We start from the raw sequence: 18,979 nt of genomic DNA, 5'->3' as shown, positions 1-18,979 counted from the left end.
CTAAAGCTCCTCTAGCCAGGCACACCTTCATGATTTTCTATATCTCACTTAGCAAGTTTTAACCTCTGACAAGATAATAAAACCAATGTTAAAGCGATATTCCGAATCATGAACCTACCAAGATCAAGTGCAGATGGCTGTAACACGATGCTTCTGAAGAAGGAACTGCACGAGCTTTCACTTGCTATAATATCATATTACAAGTTCAAGCTATCTGCTTCCTCACCATCACCTTGGCTTCCTTTCTTTCTTTTTCCTTTTTTGGTTATTTCTATTTCCTAAGTACTTCTATTGCCTCTCAGATACAGACTTGATCTCATTTTTATATACCATTGAATTGGTTCCTCCATTTTTCATACTTCCTTGTATTTTTACTTCTTCTCTAGGATATTACACAATTTTTTTTCAGCACTGTCTAGAAATTTAATTCTCATCTGTCAGTTTAATTATATATTTCACAAGTTGTTAAAGGATAAACTTTAATGATAAAATCATTTTCCTTAATGCCAACAGTACAATTCTTTTAAAACCTATATGATGGCAATCACTTATTATATTCTCTTATATATAAATCTCCAGCTCTTTTAAAAATATATATAGTAATCAAACAGCAATTTTTCATGGAAGAGTTTCTGATATTTAAAATAAATTATCTGAATGATAATAGCATATGGGTTGGTAATCTATTACATAGAGACAATCTCCCCTAATCGACTCACAGGGAGTTATTAGTAGAAAATCTTACAAATTATCCAATATCAAATTTAGATATGGGAATGAGTTTGCTTCTGCATTCTGAACCAATACTGTGAATGTAAAACCACACAGATTTCTATGGCTATAGCATATGTTTTATCAAGACTAAAAGCTAACAATTTAAAACCGTGTTAACATAAGTAAGAACAATTTGGTGGATAAGCAATTAAAGTGATAATGGAATTTTTGTCAAACTAATTTAACATGTAAGTGTAATAATGAGCATGCATTTAAGTGTATAATATATATATTTTACAATTTTAGATACATGAAGAAGAAAGGTAAAATAACATTCATTGAATGATTTCTATTTATTCATTTGACAAATACTTTTTAAGTGCTTACCATGTTCCAGGTACAAGTGCTACGGACAGAGAAGTGAACCAAAGCACCCCCAAAAATACCTACCTTCATGGAGCTTTTATTTGAATAAGGGGAGACAGAAAATAAAAATAATAAACAAATGTATCCGTTAGAAGTATTTTAGAAAAAAAGAAGAACAGGACCACAGGAAAAACCAAAGGTGGGGAAAAGGTCAGAATTTTAACTGTATCAACCAGTTACAATATAGATGGAAAGTCCCAAGAGCTAAATTCCAGAAAAGCTAAATCCCAAGAGCTAAATAACCATAAAAGAAAAGTTAGAGAACTTGCTGGAAGGGTCAGATAGCTTTTGAGAAATGGATAAGATACGGAAAGGATGAGAATAGTATAAGCAAAGAGGTGGGAGGCCCAGATGTTAGAGGAGACGGAGGAGAGTGAGTCCACAGTTAATATGGGAATGAAGGAGGGTGCCAGGGAGAGCGCGAGCATGGGGTTGCACTGAGCGAACTCCAGAACGGCCAGCTGGGCGGTGGGCAGTGAAGAGCCACTGAAGGCACTGAGGCATAGGGATGGCATATGAAAGCAGTGTGCAAAGACAGCTCATCTTACGGTGACACAGCGGATGGTGAGAAAGAGGACAAGCTGCATCGCCTGGGCTCCCGAGAATAACCAGAAGCACAGTAATGTTAAACATTTTCCCTCCTAAGTGAATGGATAAAAAGAACACAAGCTTTCCAGTGAAAACCTAGAAACACTTTAGAAAATAATTACTTGTAAGATTATTGCCTGAGTAGTAAAAAACACTAAACCACAAATAGTGACCACTAGACCAAGCTCTGTTAGAGTAAAACTATAAACACAGTGGGCATCTTTAATTTAACTACCCTATTTACTAGAAACATCACAGAAAAAACTACCCAGGAAAAGTAAACAAGTATGTGATTCTTGAAAATGAAGATGTATAAACTGTAAACTCAGAGTATGACCATCAGTGGACATGTAAAATATGAATCAAGATTCATCTCATGAGTCTGGAGATCTGTGACATTTTGCCTTTAATTTCCAAGACTCATGTTCTTATCATGAAGAGATCTCTTTCCCTGATGACTACAGCCTGTTCAATTGAAAAGTTAAAATCAAATTGATCAAAGTTTTTTTAAAATCATACATTTTATTTCTTTAAAGTCTTCTATTATTTAAAACTCTAAGAGAGCTATTCACCTTACTCAACAATCCTCCAAGTAGAAACATTTTGCTGTCAATGTGTCTGAATATTTGCAAATTAAATTGATAGAGATCAAAAGGAGGTTTCTATAATTTTCAATTACTCTGCTATGTACATCTCCAATTTATACTTCAAAAAAATAATTTTATCTTAGGTAATTATATTAATGTCATGGGTAATATCCTAAGACAGAGAAATAATTTTTAACAGTCATGAATACTGATTTAATTATTTTCAGAGACAAGCATATATGTCACTATGTAGATATGAGAGTATCAGTACAAAGATGGACCTACATGGGGAAAAAACAATGGGAGGGACAGTAACACCAGAAACTGACCTCTTTAACCGATGATATCTTAATCAGGTAAAATACTTTCAAACTGTTATTTGTATTTATTGAACCCTGAAACAACAAGCTTTACTTTTAAACATATATATGCATTTTGACTATAAAGCCAAAAATAAATATGAAAAATGTGAAATTTTATCTGACATTGTGACTAGGAAAGGGCTTTATAAGTATAAAGACTATGGAACAATCCATAAGGAGAAAGGTGGACACATCTGACAGATATAAACTTAGAACTTTAAACTTTTATAATCATATACAAAATAATGAATCTCAAATCACACATAGCATCATATACGAACATTAACTCAAAATGAATCATAGACCTCAAATGTAAAAAGCAAAAGTTACAAACATCTAGAAGAAAACATAGACAAAGAATTTTGTGATTTTGAGCTAAACAAGAATTTCTTAGAGAACACAAAAACCATGAGCCATAAAAGAAAAATAAATAGATTTAATTAAAATTTAAAACTTCTGCTCTTTGAAAGACACTGTTAAGAAAATGAAATGACAAGCCATAGACTGAAAACACTTGCAAAATATATATCTGATAAATGACTAATGTTAAAAACATATTTAAAAATTCACAATCCAATTATAAGAAAACAACCCCATAAAAAAATGGACGAGAGATTTGAACAGACACTCTCAAGAAGATACACAGATGTATCTTCACAGATGTATCCCACAGACATATCTGTGATATATCTTCACAGATACCAGATGTATCTGGTAATGGGTGCATGCTAAGTCTCTTCAGTCATGTCCGACTCTTTGTGACCCTATGGACTGTAGCCCAACAGGCTTCTCTGTCCATGGGATTCTCCAGACAAGAATACTGGAGTGGGTTGCCATGCCCTCCTCCAGGGGATCTTCCTGACCCAAGGATCGAACCGGCCTCTCTTATGTTTCCTGCACTGGCACACAGGTTCTTTATCATTAGCGCCACCTGGGAAGCCCCACAGGTGGCAAACAAGCACATAAAAATTATCCAACATCATTTGCCATTAGGGAAATACAAATTAAAGCTAAAATGATATGTCACTAAACATGTATAAAAACTTAAAGTGTTAGTCAGTCAGTCATGTCCAATTCTTTGTGACCGCATGGACTGTAGCCCACTAGGCTCTGTCCATGGAATTTTCTAGGCAAGAATACTAGAGAGGGTAGCCATTCCCTTTTCCAGGGGATCTGGCCAGCAAATAAAGCAACTAGATTCCTCAAGCATTCCTAGTAGAAATGTAAAACGGTATAATCACTTGGAAAATGATTCGGTGACTTCATATATTAAACATATGCAGTCATCCCTCAGTATCCGCAGGGAGTTGGTTCCAGAAACCCCATGGATGCTAAAATCCACAGACACTTGAATCTCTTCTATAAAATGATGTAGAATTTGCATGTAACCTATGTATATCCTCCCATACACTTTAATTCACCTCTCTCTCTCTCTCTCTAGTTGCTAAGGCATGTCCGATGCTTGCGACCCCATGGACTATAGCCTGCCAGGCTCCTCTGTCCATGGGATTCTCCAGGCAAGAATACTGGAGTGGTTTGCCATTTCCTTCTCCAGGGGATTTTCCTGACCCAAGAATCCAACCTGGGTCTCCTGCATTGCAGGCAGATTATTTACCAACTGAGCTATGAGGGAAGCCCAATGCATACCTAGATTACATAAAATCCTTGTTACAATGTAGAAAGTGAAAGCGAAGTCGCTCAGTCGTATCTGACTCTTTGTGACCCCATGGACTGTGGCCTACCAGGCTCCTCCCTCCATGGGATTCTCCAGGCAAGAGTACTGGAGTGGGTTGCCATTTCCTTCTCCAAGGGATCTTCCTGACCCAGGGATCAAACCCAGGTCTCCTGAATTCCAGGCAGACGCTTTAACCTCTGAGCCACTAAGTTGTAAATAGTTGTTGACACAGCAAATTTGTTTTCCTTTTTGGAGGAACTTCCTGGAATCATTATTTTTTCCCTGAATTTTTTTTTTATCTCATTTGGTTGAATTTTTGGATGTGGAAGGTGAGGATACTGAGGGCTAACTATACTACAATTATATTAATTGTTAAGAAGTTAGTTTTTAACACAATGTTCCCACATAATAAGTTATATATTATAAGGTACTTTTCCAAGTCAGCTTCTGATACACTTCCAAACTGAATCTAGAATCTGATATGCTATTTTTTAAAAACACCTACATTGGCAGATAACCAAACAAAATGCAGTGTTCTTTGGAGCTGCAATTAAAAAAAAAAAAAAAGAAGAGCTTTTTTTTAGTATTTGGAAGTGCTAATCTTCTATTTGAAGTTTTATAGTTAAAATAAGTGGTCTTTAAACTCCGTGGGGCCAAATTATCATTTAGGGGTGATTAAAAATCAAGTTGCCTTGAGAAACACACTACAATGCCATTTAAATCCAAGAATTTTACACTTCTTGATGCCAAGACAGTGCATTTAGTTAGATCAATTTAGTTAGTTCTAAAACCTAGTCCAGAGACTAGCACACAGTAGGAAGTCCACTACTTATTAATTTGCATTAATAAAACTGATATAAGGTCACACAATGACATGCAGTGAATTGAGCTTTAAAAAAAGTTTGATTTCTTAATTCCAAATGACATTCTACCATTCCTAACAACACATTGATTTCTAAAAGTGCTAAATGCTTACTCGGAAACCTGAGTCCACAATGGAGCTTAGATATGTAATTTTGCTGTCATCCTAAAGACCAGTAGTTAAAGACAAGGTTCTTTTTTTTTTCTTTTTTTTAAAGTGTTTTAGCTATTTCAGCTTTATTTGGATTGTGATAAGAACATGAGCTCTGGAGTGAGATAAATTTGAGTTCTGACACTTATTAGCTGTTTGAATTTATGTAAGTCATTCAGTTCAGTTCAGTCACTCAGTCATATCTGACTCTTTGCGACCCCATGAATCGCAGCACGCCAGGCCTCCCTGTCCATCACCAACTCCCAGAGTTCACTCAAACTCACATCCATTGAGTCGGTGATGCCATCCAGCCATCCCATCCTCTGTCATCCCCTTTTCCTCCTGCCCCCAATCCCTCCCAGCATCAGAGTCTTTTCCAATGAGTCAACTCTTCTCATGAGGTGGCCAAAGTGAAGGTTCTTTTTCGTTGGTAGAATCCACAAGTTTAAACAGTTTATGCATCCTCAGATGTCCTCTGCTTCTTTCTTCCTCTGCCCATGCGCAGATTTGTTGTGGCAAGGCAGTGAGAGCTGAGTCAAAGGGGTATATGAAGAGTGGAAAATTATTACCTCATTCCCTTGCCCTGTCTTGGGACTTGATATTCTCACCTTAAGAATCGGTAATGCTGATGAAGACAGGAAACGTTAACTGTTTAACTCATCGCACTATCATCCACAGATCCCCCAAATATTAGCTTAATAACTAATAACCAAGTTAATCATGGTAAATTTTTAGCTTGGAGAAACAAAAGCAAAGAAATGAGAACCATCTACCAGATTAGCATCATTTAGTATTAATAGCTAGTGGGTATCTCCTACTAATAGCTATGGACTAAACAGTTCTGTTGGAGAAGACTCTTGAGAGTCCCTTGGACTGCAAGGAGATCCAACCAGTCCATTTTGAAGGAGATCAGCCCTGGGATTTCTTTGGAAGGAATGATGCTAAAGCTGAAACTCCAGTACTTTGGCCACCTCATGCAAAGAGTTGACTCATTGGAAAAGACTCTGATGCTGGGAGGGATTGGGGGCAGGAGGAGAAGGGGATGACAGAGGATGAGATGGCTGGATGGCATCACTGACTCAATGGACATGAGTCTCAGTGAACTCCAGGAGTTGGTGATGGACAGGGAGGCCTGGCGTGCTGCGATTCATGGGGTTGCAAAGAGTCGGACACGACTGAGCGACTGAACTGAACTGAACTGAATTGAAACAGTTCTGTAGTTAGGCTGAATCAAATCCAGGAGATAGTCCTGCTTTTAACCAACTACTAAGATCCTGTTTCTCAAGGGCCTTTTACTAATATCCTGTCCATCCCCCACCCAATTTATATTTATTTACGTTTACCTAAATCTATATAGCAGCAAATACTTTTCCAGTTTGAAAATGGTGACATTTTAATAATTAATAAAAATAAAAATGAAAGTACATGGCTTTTGTTAAACGGTAATAAAATAACTTCAGTAAATTGGCTAGTTCTACACCAGTAGATTTCTTTAAATAGTAATGAAATCATTGCTTTAAAAAAAATCCATCATTATTTAAAAAAAAAAAAAAGTTGCCTCAGCCTCCACCAAAATTAGATTTGTAAGTTGCTGGTCATTCCTATAATTAAATCTATGTCACAAATTTGCAAGAAAAATGGTCACTGTGACTAATGCATTTACTTGCTACACAAGTCCCGTCAGACGGCACAGAGCATTATACTGCTGTAATGGAGTAGGTAAGGATTCTATACATTTTTATGAAGTAACAAAGACCATTTTTTATTTACAATGACTGTACTTCAGATAAAAGTTTGTTTGAGAAACGAATGAAAATACAGCTATCACAGGGTTTTCCTTACTCAAGCAATATAGCACACGTTTACCTCTACAGACATGCTTGGCACACAGGCATACTGGTTTTCTAGACAAGTGTCAGGTAGAAAATACTATAATGAGAGAAACACGAACATGGTCATGTTGCCAGAGCCCCTGATTCTGCTCATTTCCTCATCTGACCTCCCCAAATGGTTTTAAGTCACGTCTTTGCTGAAATGATTGAGAAATGACTCTAGAGAGCAGTGCTTCCATGGTCTTAGAAAAGTGTTGCTCAAAGTGGAAGTCAAAGCAAGATGACTTAAACAATGCACAGAGAATTAGTGATAAAACTTTCTTTATAAAAAATCTTTTTCAGTCATTCAGATTGCAGGAAGAGACAGTTCTTGGTTAGGTACTGATGCTAATTTTACTTCTTATCAAAAGCAGAACAGGCCATTGGACTCATAGTCTTGTGTAGGCAGTGGAGTACAAATTTCTAATAGCTGTTTTCTGTCCACAACAAGATTAGTTTTTATTTGCCAAGCTGATGTAGATTTTTGCTTTAAAATAAATTTAAATTTTAAAAGTCAGTTTTATTTAATTGATAATACACATAATATGCTGACATGTCAAGTCATAAAGGTGCCTGAAACTTGGAAAACATTGTCTTGAAAGCAATTCATGTCTTCCTTCTTGTCTTAATTTATTGTTACTTATTTTGCACATATTTATGTTTTATTTATTTGCTTCAGTATCTAGAAAAGTTCCTTGAATCTAATTGACTCTGAGTATATATGGGTTAATTTTATACGTTATTTTCCTATTTTGTGCCATACTGCTAGTTGAACCAATGGTACTTTTTAAAGAGAAAGTGGTCTAGTCTCAGCAATCCAGCTTCACTGTGTCCATTTACTCAAGGAGGCAAACAAATGAAACATACAGCATCATGATGGAGTTTGTTTTATAAGGTAGAAGCCAGCTTCCTATTGTCTAAATACAGTTCATAAGTTATTTTAAAGCCCAGGATGGGTTATTTAAAGTTATTTAAAGCTCAGGATGGGTTTGATCAAGTCCTTAGGGATAAAATGATAAACTTGAAATAGCATCCTGTAAGGTAGTACTTACATCCAGTGGTCACGTATGGATGTGAGAGTTGGACCATAACGAAAGCTGAGCACTGAAGTATTGATGCTTTTGAACTGTGGCATTGGAGAAGACTCTCGAGAGTCCCTTGGACTGCAAGGAGACCAAACCAGTCAATCCTAAAGGAAATCAGTCCTGAACACATATTGGAAGGTCTGATGCTGAGGCTGAAACTCTAATACTTTGGCCACCTGATGAGAAGAACTGATTCATTGGAAAAGACCCTGATGCTGGGAAAGATTGAAAGCAGGAAGAGAAGGGGACGACAGAGGATGAGACAGTTGGATGGCATCACAGACTCAATGGACATGAGTTTGAGCAAGCTCTGGGAGTTGGTGATGGACAGGGAAGCCTGGCGCGCTGCAGTCCATGGAGTCACAGAGTTGGACACGACTGAGTGACTGAGCTGAACTGAAGGTAGTACTGAATATTGCTCAAAAATTCAGTTGCTTGCATTATTCAGTATTGTGCATTATAAACAAGTCATGAATTTTTGTGGAGAAACTAAGATCTCAACTGAATGACTTGGGTTGCTTAAGATTTTATTAAAAAATTAAGGAAGAAAATCAGCCATAGTTCTCAATATTGCCAAAATGAGTATTCCATAAACATAAACTAAAGTTAAAAATTGACATCCTAGATTTAGGTGAAAGGAAAACCAAGTTAACAATTAAGTCTTGTATGGTACCACTCTTAACCTTCTCCATTAATACTTGAGGTTCTTGATCTGATTTTTAAAAAGCAGTGTTGCACAACACTCAATGAGTAACAAAGTTAATATGCTTCCTCTCCAATCATTTGCTGTGTGGCTGAGCATATTTTTGTACAAGAAAGGAAAAATAAAGGTGATAAACATGTATTCCATGTTATTAAAACACAGTGTTTATGTTTGAGACTTTTTTTCTTTAGGCAACTATAATAACAGTATCAGTTAATTCTTAAATTTTTCTACAAGGATGGGCAATCATAGCCAATTAACCAAAGCAAAGAGGGAAGACAGAATAGTTGGGTAAGGGAAGAAGAATATGTGCTGGTTAGTTCTTTAGCTCAAGGTAAGCAGTTTCTTTTAACCCGTGGTCTAGCATAAAAAGAGATGCAATTATTCGTCTTAGAATAGCTTCTGCTGGTTACAGCAACGGCTATTTCAAAGAAGAATTATGTAAAAGAAACTTATTTCCTGATATTTTAAATGAGATTTAGAAAGTACATAATGATTCTTAAAGATCTTTATTAGACTGGGTGTTATCAATTTACAAAAGTGACTTAATTTTGCTTAGGACTCTTTGCTGCTATTTCAGAACTCTTTACATTCATGTTGCCATGAATTGCTATAATGTTGTATAACATACTTGTTAGAAACTCAGTTTGGCATATTGACTTTGTTACTCACTAGGGTTTCCCTTTGGAGAAGGAAATGGCAACCCACTCCAGTATTCTTGCCTAGAGAATCCTGTGGACAGAGGAGCCTGGTGGGCTGCTGTCCATGGGGTCGCACAGAGTCAGACATGACTGAAGCAACTTAGCATGCATGCATGCACTGGAGAAGGAAATGGCAACCCACTCCTATGTTCTTGCCTGGAGATTCCCAGGGACGGAAGAGCCTGGTGGGTTGCCGTTCATGGGGTCACACAGAGTCAGACACGACTGAAGTGACTTAGCAGCAGCAGCAGCAGCAGCAGCAGCAGCAGCAGCAGCAGCAGGGTTTCCCTTTAAGATTAGGAGCTACCAAAAATAAAATAGACTGAGGGATCTAAAAAGAAAGACTTCAAAAAAATAATAATAAAAAAAAATAAAAAGAAAGACTTCTACTTTTTCCTTTTAATCTTTAACTTCTAATTCTTGAAGACATAGAAACACTGAAAGTAGCCTCCAAACCAAAAATGCTAATGGTTTAACAAATCATGTGATCTTTTTTTTTTTCAACACAGCTGACTCTTTTAAAGAAATGATTCTTTAACTGGAATTTTTCAAAAAGTTGCCAATATCTAAATCTATTTTTCTTTTAATCTTTCTTTTGAAGAGGAGGTAGTATATGAAATTGTTGGACTTGAAATACATGGCTTGACAAAGAAATATATTTACATATATACATATAAAATTTCATAACATTTTCATTATTCAGGGTGGTTAACTATCAAATTTTATTAAAGTCTCATCAAGAGGGAAATCTCAGTACACTTATTATGCTCCACAATTATTGTAAACCAAACAATTTAAATGAGGGGAGTAGATAATAACATTAACTTCTCAACTTAAAGCAATCCTCTGTGGCACAATTTTTAAATATTCTCTTGGTCTGAAATTTATGTAAATTGAATTCATCTATCATTAGTTATTAGCAGCCTAGCTACATTTTAAAAACAAAGTTTTCTGTAACAATTAGTCCTTTAAAAACAGTGTTTTAATTAGACCTGGGACATTATTAGACTAGCTATAATAACATGTATAGTAGTTTATTTGATATATCTAGATGTCTGAAGGGCTTCCCTCATGGCTCAGTAGGTAAAGAATCTGCCTGCAATGCAGGAGACACAGGAGATGCCAGTTCAATTCCTGGGTCAGGAAAATCCCCTAGAGAAGGGAATGGCTGCCCTCTCCAGTATTGTTGCCTGGAAAAGCCCATGGACAGGGAAGCCTCATGGGCTAAAGTCTAAAGGGTAGCAAAGAGTCTGACACGACGAGCTTCTAGGCATGTACTCACAATATCTGATAATCAACAAGGATGCCCAAAGAGTTCTTTCTTCAATAATTCATCTTATAAAAGCCTTTCATTCAAAGTTTTAATGTAATCTGAAGGAAACAGCCTTCTCAGACTCTATGTTGCAAATACAAAAGAAATAGTCAGTCAAAACCAGAGAATAATCACTGAATCAGTATTTCAGAATTATAGGACTTGGTCACAGATAACCTGTTTCTTCATTTTATAAATGTCCATGGTCATGCAGCAACAATCCATGGCAGAACTTCGACGAAACCTAGGCCAGTTATTTCTACTACATCATTCAAGCATTTTATATAGATTATCCCATTTAATCCTTACTTCAACTGTACAATTTATCATTACCTCATTTTATATATAGGGAAGGTTTTGTGGTTAGAATAGTATTCAGTCAAGTAAGGATTTAAAATCCAGACTAATTCAAGAATCCATGCTACTATCCATAATCCTAAATTTTAAGGATAGATGGGTGCTTTTCATATGTAAGAAAATATTCTAAAAACCACTCTAACAAATACCACCCTTTAGGAGTAACAAAATAAAACATGTAGGGTATAGTTTGGAATTTTCTTCCTCTGAAATAAGCCCAACTCAAGCACCAACTTCTCCCTGAAGCCATCTCATATTATTCAATGGAGCTTAATCTCTTAATTGAAACACTTGACAGTTGTTGTACACTGCTCTTTTGCAGAAAGGACTAGCTGTCTCTTATACATTCTTTTTTCTTAGTTAAAGAAATCCAATTTATAGCCCTTAGCAAATTGCCACATGCCCCAACCTCTCCAGTGGCTAGGTAGGACCATAAGGCTAAGTTCTACAATAAGATATTACTACAAGTACAGTGTTGGAATTCCAGGAATGCTGTTTAAAGAAAGCAGACTTAGGTTTCAGGAGAGCTCTTTCACGCTTTCCCAAGGTAAAGCCCTTGCTATTCAAGCTGGAGCTCCAGCAGCCATCTTGGACCATGAGGCTATGGATCCTGGAGGAGAAAGCTCTTTCTGACCATACCACACTTGGACAGCCTCCTTCCAAATTTTACATAATGGAGAAACAAACTTTTATCTTGTCCAAGTCACTATTATCTTTTTTTCAGGTAAATAAGCTGAATCTAACTAACTGATTTAAGTTCTAACTGATTTAGTTCAAACTTGCATATAGTTCATAAGGTTTGTTTGTAGCTATGCTGGTGCTGCTGCTAAGTCGCTTCAGTTGTGTCCAACTCTGTGCGACCCCATAGACAGCAGCCCACCAGGCTCCCCTGTCCCTGGGATTCTCCAGGCAAGAACACTGGAGTGGGTTGCCATTTCCTTCTCCAATGCATGAAGGTGAAAAGTAAAAGTGAAGTCGCTCAGTAAGTGTCCAACTCTTCATGACCCCATGGACTGCAGCCTACCAGGCTCCTCCGTCCGTGGGATTTTCCAGGCAAGAGTACTGGAGTGGGGTGCCATTGCCTTCTCCAGCTTATAGCTATAGAGAAGAACAAAAAAGTGAAAATATAATTATTTCTCTTATAACACTGGAACAAAACATCTCCAATCCTAACTTTTATTCTCAACCCTTCTGGTAATTTTCAGCTTTGGGAAAGAAAAAGGAAGGAAAGTAAAAAAATGGATCGATTCTGCCTCTCTGCCACTGCTCACACCTTTTCCTCTCCTTTCTTCTTTACTAGCTAAGTCCTATCACACTTCAAGGTCCAACAGCAAAATTGTTTCTGTCCAACCTTTCAACTCAGAGTTCATATCTGACAATCATATATCATCTACTAACATCTTTTGTTTGATTTCTTAGCTTTTTGTATTTCTTCTTCTGTGTTACCTTCATAGAAGAGTGGGATGATGTCATATTTTTTTGCAACTCTACAGCTTCAGAAAACTACCTCTGTGTGTAAGAGATCAATAAACACTTCTGATTGACTCATTAATACAAAGGTAAAGAGATGAAAAAGAGCAAAAGACTAAGGAGTGAGAATGCATGACTTTTTAAAAATGAAAGAGCATAACAGAAACCCAAAAGAATCCCTAGACCAAGTTCGACTTCATTGAATTTTATGAAAGAATTCGGCCTGGTAGAACACACATCATGATATATTTATTGTTCATACAGTCAATGCACAGCTCAAACTGTACTTAGTGAGCTTGTCCTCCAACTGAGGGACTGTATTTTGCTTTAGTTATTCAGACAATTGCCTCAAAGTTATTTTGAGGCATTTTAAAGAGTAAGGGATCCAGCTTAAGAAACCATGTTTTATTAGTGGATATATATGAACCCAACCATATTAAAAAAAACTGGCTTCCAACAAGGACATATCTTACAGACAGTATGTTATCAATTGTGACAACATTCAGAAAATAATACTTGGATACGTGAAATAATGACCACAAAATATTACTGAGTCTAAAATAAGTGGCTCCAGAGATCATTTTCATTAAATAGACTATTATCTCTCTTCTAAAACCCAATAATAAGAATACACCATGGAGAATAACATTACTACTTCTTTAAAAATAAGGTAGAATCTAAGCATGTATTTTGCAGAAGGTCACCACTAGAAGCTCTGTAACATGGGGACATTACAAGTTACACAGCACCGTGCAGAATTAACACCACGGAACATGTTTTAAAGCTTCAACTACATTTAAAAACGTAAAATAACCAGTGACATAAAGAACATTTTAAACAGAGGTAACTGATATTTTGCCTAGACTCATGAACCAGTTTATCTACCTCACTGATTCCATTCTCAATTTTTTGTAAATCACTGCACCCCATTCCTATTAGTGAGCTATATATCTAAATATATAGCATTCTAATTTGTTTTCATGAATTTTGAGCCAAGTTTTAGGGAGGGTATAAATAAAACCCTCAACTGACAGAAAACTCAGCTTCTTTCTCAGTCTTCCATAACACAAACCAAGTCTTTGTCATATCATCTATTTCAGAGATAATGATTAAAAAACGCTAAATTAGGATTGTCCTTATAATTACAATAGTTCTACTTATGAAAAATGAACTATTTTAATCTTTTTATATACAACTTATAGTTCACATGTCAAAAACACTGTATTTTCTTGCAAATGACTCGTTAGTTATTTCCTCATTTCAAATGTTCACATAGATTTCTCAGAAGTATCTAAGACAGTAGCTTCTTTGACAGGGAAATGTACAAAATAAATGACATGTCCACAGTTAATTAGCATTCCCTTTCTGACCAGCTGGGTCATGCTTCCTTTTCAAAATCCTCAGTCCCACTGATACAAAATAATAATAATCTAAAAGACCTCATTAAATGATCAATATATTAACATAACCTCTATAAGGAGACACATAGTGTTTTAATTGATTCCTTGAATCCATTAAATGGAAGATTAAACCCAAGCCTCCAAATTATATTGTAAGAGAACATTTATTTATTAACTAATTTTCTTTACAGTGTGGAGAATGATACATAACAGGATTCAAGATTTTATATTTAACCAAATTTTAAAAAAATGTCTGATTTTCACTAAATCTTTCATACAAACATCACAACAAAAGTTATAAAAGACAAATTAAATCATGTTTACTTACCAAAAAACTTCCAAAGGCTGAATTAAATATTGCAGCTGCCTATAGAGAAAATAAATGGGGGGAAAAAACTCACTGAAAGTAAATAGGAAAAGGAAAAGCAAAAACTATCATTCTCCCATCCCCTCAATATTCAAAACCTTAAAACACTGACTCTGTAAAGCAAAGTTAGTCACTGCTTACAATAATTGCCAATGGCCTGTCGTTTACTAAGATAGATGAACTGCAGCTTAGGAATTCATAAATAATGGGTCTCAAAAGCAAGCCAAAAAGGCTTGCCATGAGATGCTTTGAACCTATATGATAGTACTAAAGAACGATCACCAACAGCAAATCAAAGCCTTGTTGTTATTGATTTTGCTACTTGAGACTTAAAACAATCACAGGTTGATTTATTCACCCAAAAAAAGAAAGAAAGAAAGAAAAAAAAAAAAAAGCAGCAGCAAAAGGAAAGAAAGGAAGGAAGAAAAGAAAGAAAGAAAATTCAAATTATTGGAAAAGGAATACCAGAATTGTAACGCAAACAAACATGAACTACTCTTCATCAGAAAGCGTAAGTCCCATGAGCTACACTCATACAGTGAGATCTGCAGTTATCATACAACACACGTTAGAAATGTGAACAGTTGTTAAGCCCATGGAAGTTATTGCTACACCATTAATTCTAAAGTAGAAACAGGCAAGAAAAACTCCATTTGGTATTCAAAATTTGAAGAAGAAATATTTGACTTTGTGCTTACCTAAATATCCCGAGAATATATAGTAAGTTCTTAGCTTTAAATCAATCACTATATTCCATGAAGCTATACCTGAATTTCTGAGAGCTTCTCACGTGACTCCAAAAAGATAAAAACTTGTATAATATCCAATTTGATGGGGGAGAAAAGGAGAGAAAGAAAAAAATAATAAAAGGCAGAAGGAGGGGTAGAGAAAACCCATTGACATCTCCTGTAGATCCAGAGCAGAATTAAATTAAATTAATCATCACAGACACTAGCAGCCACATTGTAGTAAGAAGAGGATGTCAGTTTAGCCAAGTTTGAATAAGGTCCAAAGCCAAGCTAAGAGATGTAGCTGAAAATGCCTTCTGCTCCAGAAGAGGATGCAATGGGAGTGCATGGGTAATGAGATCCTTGGCTCCAGAGAGCTTAGCTCTCCTATTCAAGTTCATAATTAATTCAAAGCTTTGATAATTTCATTAGATTTCTCCTTTGCTGGCCTTATCAATAAAAGATGGCACTGGACCACTGCTCCTCTGTGGCATCAACACAGACTCAGCTACAGACCAGGGAAACCTCTGCTCCCTGGCAGGGACAATGGCATATGGTCTTCTGTGTTGTACAGGGAGCAGAGGGAAGAAAAAAAAGATTTGGCTAAATAAAACATCACAGATGACAAAGGTAAACTATAGTAACATATTTAATGCAGCTTCCTGGAATCCCACTTTGGGATGATTCAGGAAAAAGTTTTATGTGTGGAGAAAAATAAGTAAAAGTGAATAAACAAATGAGTTGTGGAGAGATGAACAGGGAACTCTGCCTTCCTTTCTATAAAAATGCACCTTTCCCACAATGTTTATTTCTAGACTCTATCTTATGCTTAGAACTAGTTTCTATTTTTAGTAAATGGATGAGATATTCCCATTTGGACTCCTCTTCTTTCAATTTTTTTCTTTTCAGGGCCTTTTGCCAATCTTATACTAGGATCACTAATGGTTTTTCTCCAGCATTACAAAAAACACGTGGAACATCAGAAGGAAAAAGACTGGGAAGTCAAAGTAAGCTAAGTATCAACTATGACTCATCAGATCAAACTGCCATTCTACCACTCCATCCTGTTCTTTTAACCCAAACCCAAGCAATATATTTCATGTGGATTGACTATATTCCCACATTTTATAAAATGGTGGTGATGACAGTGATGAGATATCTGAGGTATCCAAAGATGCTGCAGGCCATCTTCTTAGCTGTTTTCCTGACAGCAATGATGGATTTGAAATCATTCACCATGCAGTGGGCTCCGATAACCATTGGTGATACAGCTGACTGAGGTTCCGGGTAAATAGAGAGCTTTTAATTGATATATAAAGACATGCCTATCCCTTGACTTAAAGAGGAATTTCCAGCATGAAGTGCAAAGCTGTCCATGAACATGTCTCCGTCCATCTCATTTATGCTTCAAAATAGATCTTCTGACAGCGCCAAACCACATGTGATTCCCTGCACTCATGCTGTTCCTTACCTCTTTGCTCTTTGGCCTGGCATGCCTCTCTGCCTTCCTCGACCCAGGGAACGCCCATGTATTTTAGCGACTCAGCTTAGGCACTGTCATTCCAAGAAGCTTCCAGTCACCTCCTCCAACACACAGACATCCACACTTCTGGGTGGCCTGAGTGTCCCCATGCTCGCTGCCACAGCATCCTACAATTCAACTCAGTTCTGACACAATCTACCTGGAAATAGCATCAGATTCCCCGGGTTAAGGACTTAGGACCATAAGACGGTCCCCATCTCAGACACCAATCAAGTCAAGGTTGTCACCTGTGCTTCTGACCAACTGGTTCTAAATCAGAGCTTCCCATGACCAGTCCAGTCTAGCCTGATTAATTTGCTAGAGCAGCTCACAGAACTCAGGAAACCAACTTACTCACTACATTACTGCTTTATATTATATTATATAATTATTTTATATTATAAAAGACCATAACTCAGGAACAGCCAGAGGGCAAGGTATGGGGAAAAGGCTTGGTGCTGCCATGCCCTCTGATCACACTCCTCTCTCATCGCGTCCAGTGCTCACCAACTCAGAAGCTCTCAGAACCCATCCTTTAGTTTTCTATGGAGGCTCCATTACAAAGCATGATTGATTTAAACACTGGCCTTGGGGACTGAACCAAATAGTTCAATGAACCAATTCACTGGTGGTTGAATTGACTGGCAAGTTTAATGACTGAACTCCAGCCCCACTGCCCACCCCAAGAGATCCAACCTTCTCATCTCTGATCCTCTGGCAAGCAGCCCCAGTGCCAGGTTAGCTAGGGCCTTTCCAGAAGTCTCCTGATTAGCATAACCAAGGACACCTTGCCAACTCTCTTCACTTCAGAAATCCAAGTGTTTTAGGAGCTCTATGCCAGGAATATGTATTACGTATTTCTTATTGTAATCATGAGGTGAAGTCGCTCAGCTGGGTCCAGGCTCTTTGTGACCCACCAGGCTCCTCCGTTCATGGAATTTTCTGGGCAAGAATACTGGAGTGGGTTGCCATTTCCTTGTCCAGGGAATCTTCCTAACCCAGGGATTGAACTCTGGTCTCCCCCATTGCAGGCAGACTCTTTACCACCTGAGCCATGAGGGAATCCCTGATTGTAATCATACCACACTCCTATTGTGTAATATAGGTACACACACACACACACACACACACACACACACATATACACAGATAAGAATGAAAAACACTTTTTTCTAAAGGGATCACAAAAAACCCCCTTCTTAACTACGGTTAAATTGGAAGGGAACTGAGTGGAGGTCATTTTTTGCATTTTGTTCTGTCCCCCTCCCCTTTTTTTTCTTTTTAACATTTTAAATTTCTATTTCTGAGCAAGAAGATGCTGAACCATTTATTGCTTGCATTTTAAATCTCTTTGTGTTAAAAAAAATGTATACATGTTTTATTTTTAAATAAGATTTTGATTTCTAGTTTGCACAATTGTGATAACTCTGCTGCCTGACAAGCTGGAGGCTGAGAACTCTCTAGAACACACGCCTGTGCTGGGTGTATGAGAAGCCCCAGGATGAACAGAGGGCATCTTCTATGTGTGTCTGCAGCGTGTAAATACTTGGTTTTGAAAATAAACCAAAAATGCGTTTTTATTTTTATATCCAAACAAACATAGCTATGTATAAGTTTCATGTCCTAAGATCAAACATGAGCCACCAAAGACAATTTGTTCTGAAAGGAGGACCCTCCAGGATATATGACCAGACTCTCTTAGGATATGAGTTTTCTGGAAGCCATACTGGAGAGGATCCGCTTATTTTTAAACAGAGGATTTCATTTATTATCTCATTTGCTAGAATCAACTTAATTACTCATTCCCCCTCTAGAATGTTTCATCACAAGAAGAATTTTGCCTAATATGTACAAGATTGTCTCATCACTGGCTAGAACAGCATCTGACTTGTAGTAAATCCAATAAATATTACTGAATCAAAGAATGAATGAATAATTCTTATGTCAACTAAATGCCCTGAACAGTAACATTTTCAATATTAACTCAGCAACCCCATGTGCCAAGTATATACCTTAATGTAATCATGTTTGATGGATAATTTGACCAATGCTAAATAAAAAAGCTAGAACTGAGGTGGGGTTTTTTTTTTTTTGGTGGT

The 18,979-nt window shown here is 36.9% G+C and overlaps 1 protein-coding gene across 9 annotated transcripts in view; it reads right to left on the bottom strand.

Annotated features, from left to right (window-relative positions):
- SLC10A7 (solute carrier family 10 member 7) overlaps positions 1-18,979 on the bottom strand; it is a 318,026-nt gene that overhangs the window by 196,739 nt on the left and 102,308 nt on the right. For 5 of the 9 annotated variants that reach the window (XR_009730249.1, XR_009730248.1, XM_061384062.1 and 2 more), the window contains one exon: positions 14,592-14,630. The exons of the other annotated variants lie outside the window; for them this stretch is intronic. Coding sequence is in view for 3 of the 5 variants with exons in the window: in XM_061384062.1 (XP_061240046.1) it covers positions 14,592-14,630 (39 nt within the window). In the remaining 2 variants the exon portion in view is untranslated. The remainder of the gene's footprint in view (positions 1-14,591; positions 14,631-18,979) is intronic. 9 annotated transcript variants of the gene reach the window in all.

Source organism: Bos javanicus, chromosome 17, assembly GCF_032452875.1.
Source record: "Bos javanicus breed banteng chromosome 17, ARS-OSU_banteng_1.0, whole genome shotgun sequence".
Taxonomy (NCBI): Eukaryota; Metazoa; Chordata; class Mammalia; order Artiodactyla; family Bovidae; genus Bos; species Bos javanicus.
Note: the sequence above shows the minus strand (reverse complement) of the source record. Positions and strands in the feature narration are given on the sequence as shown.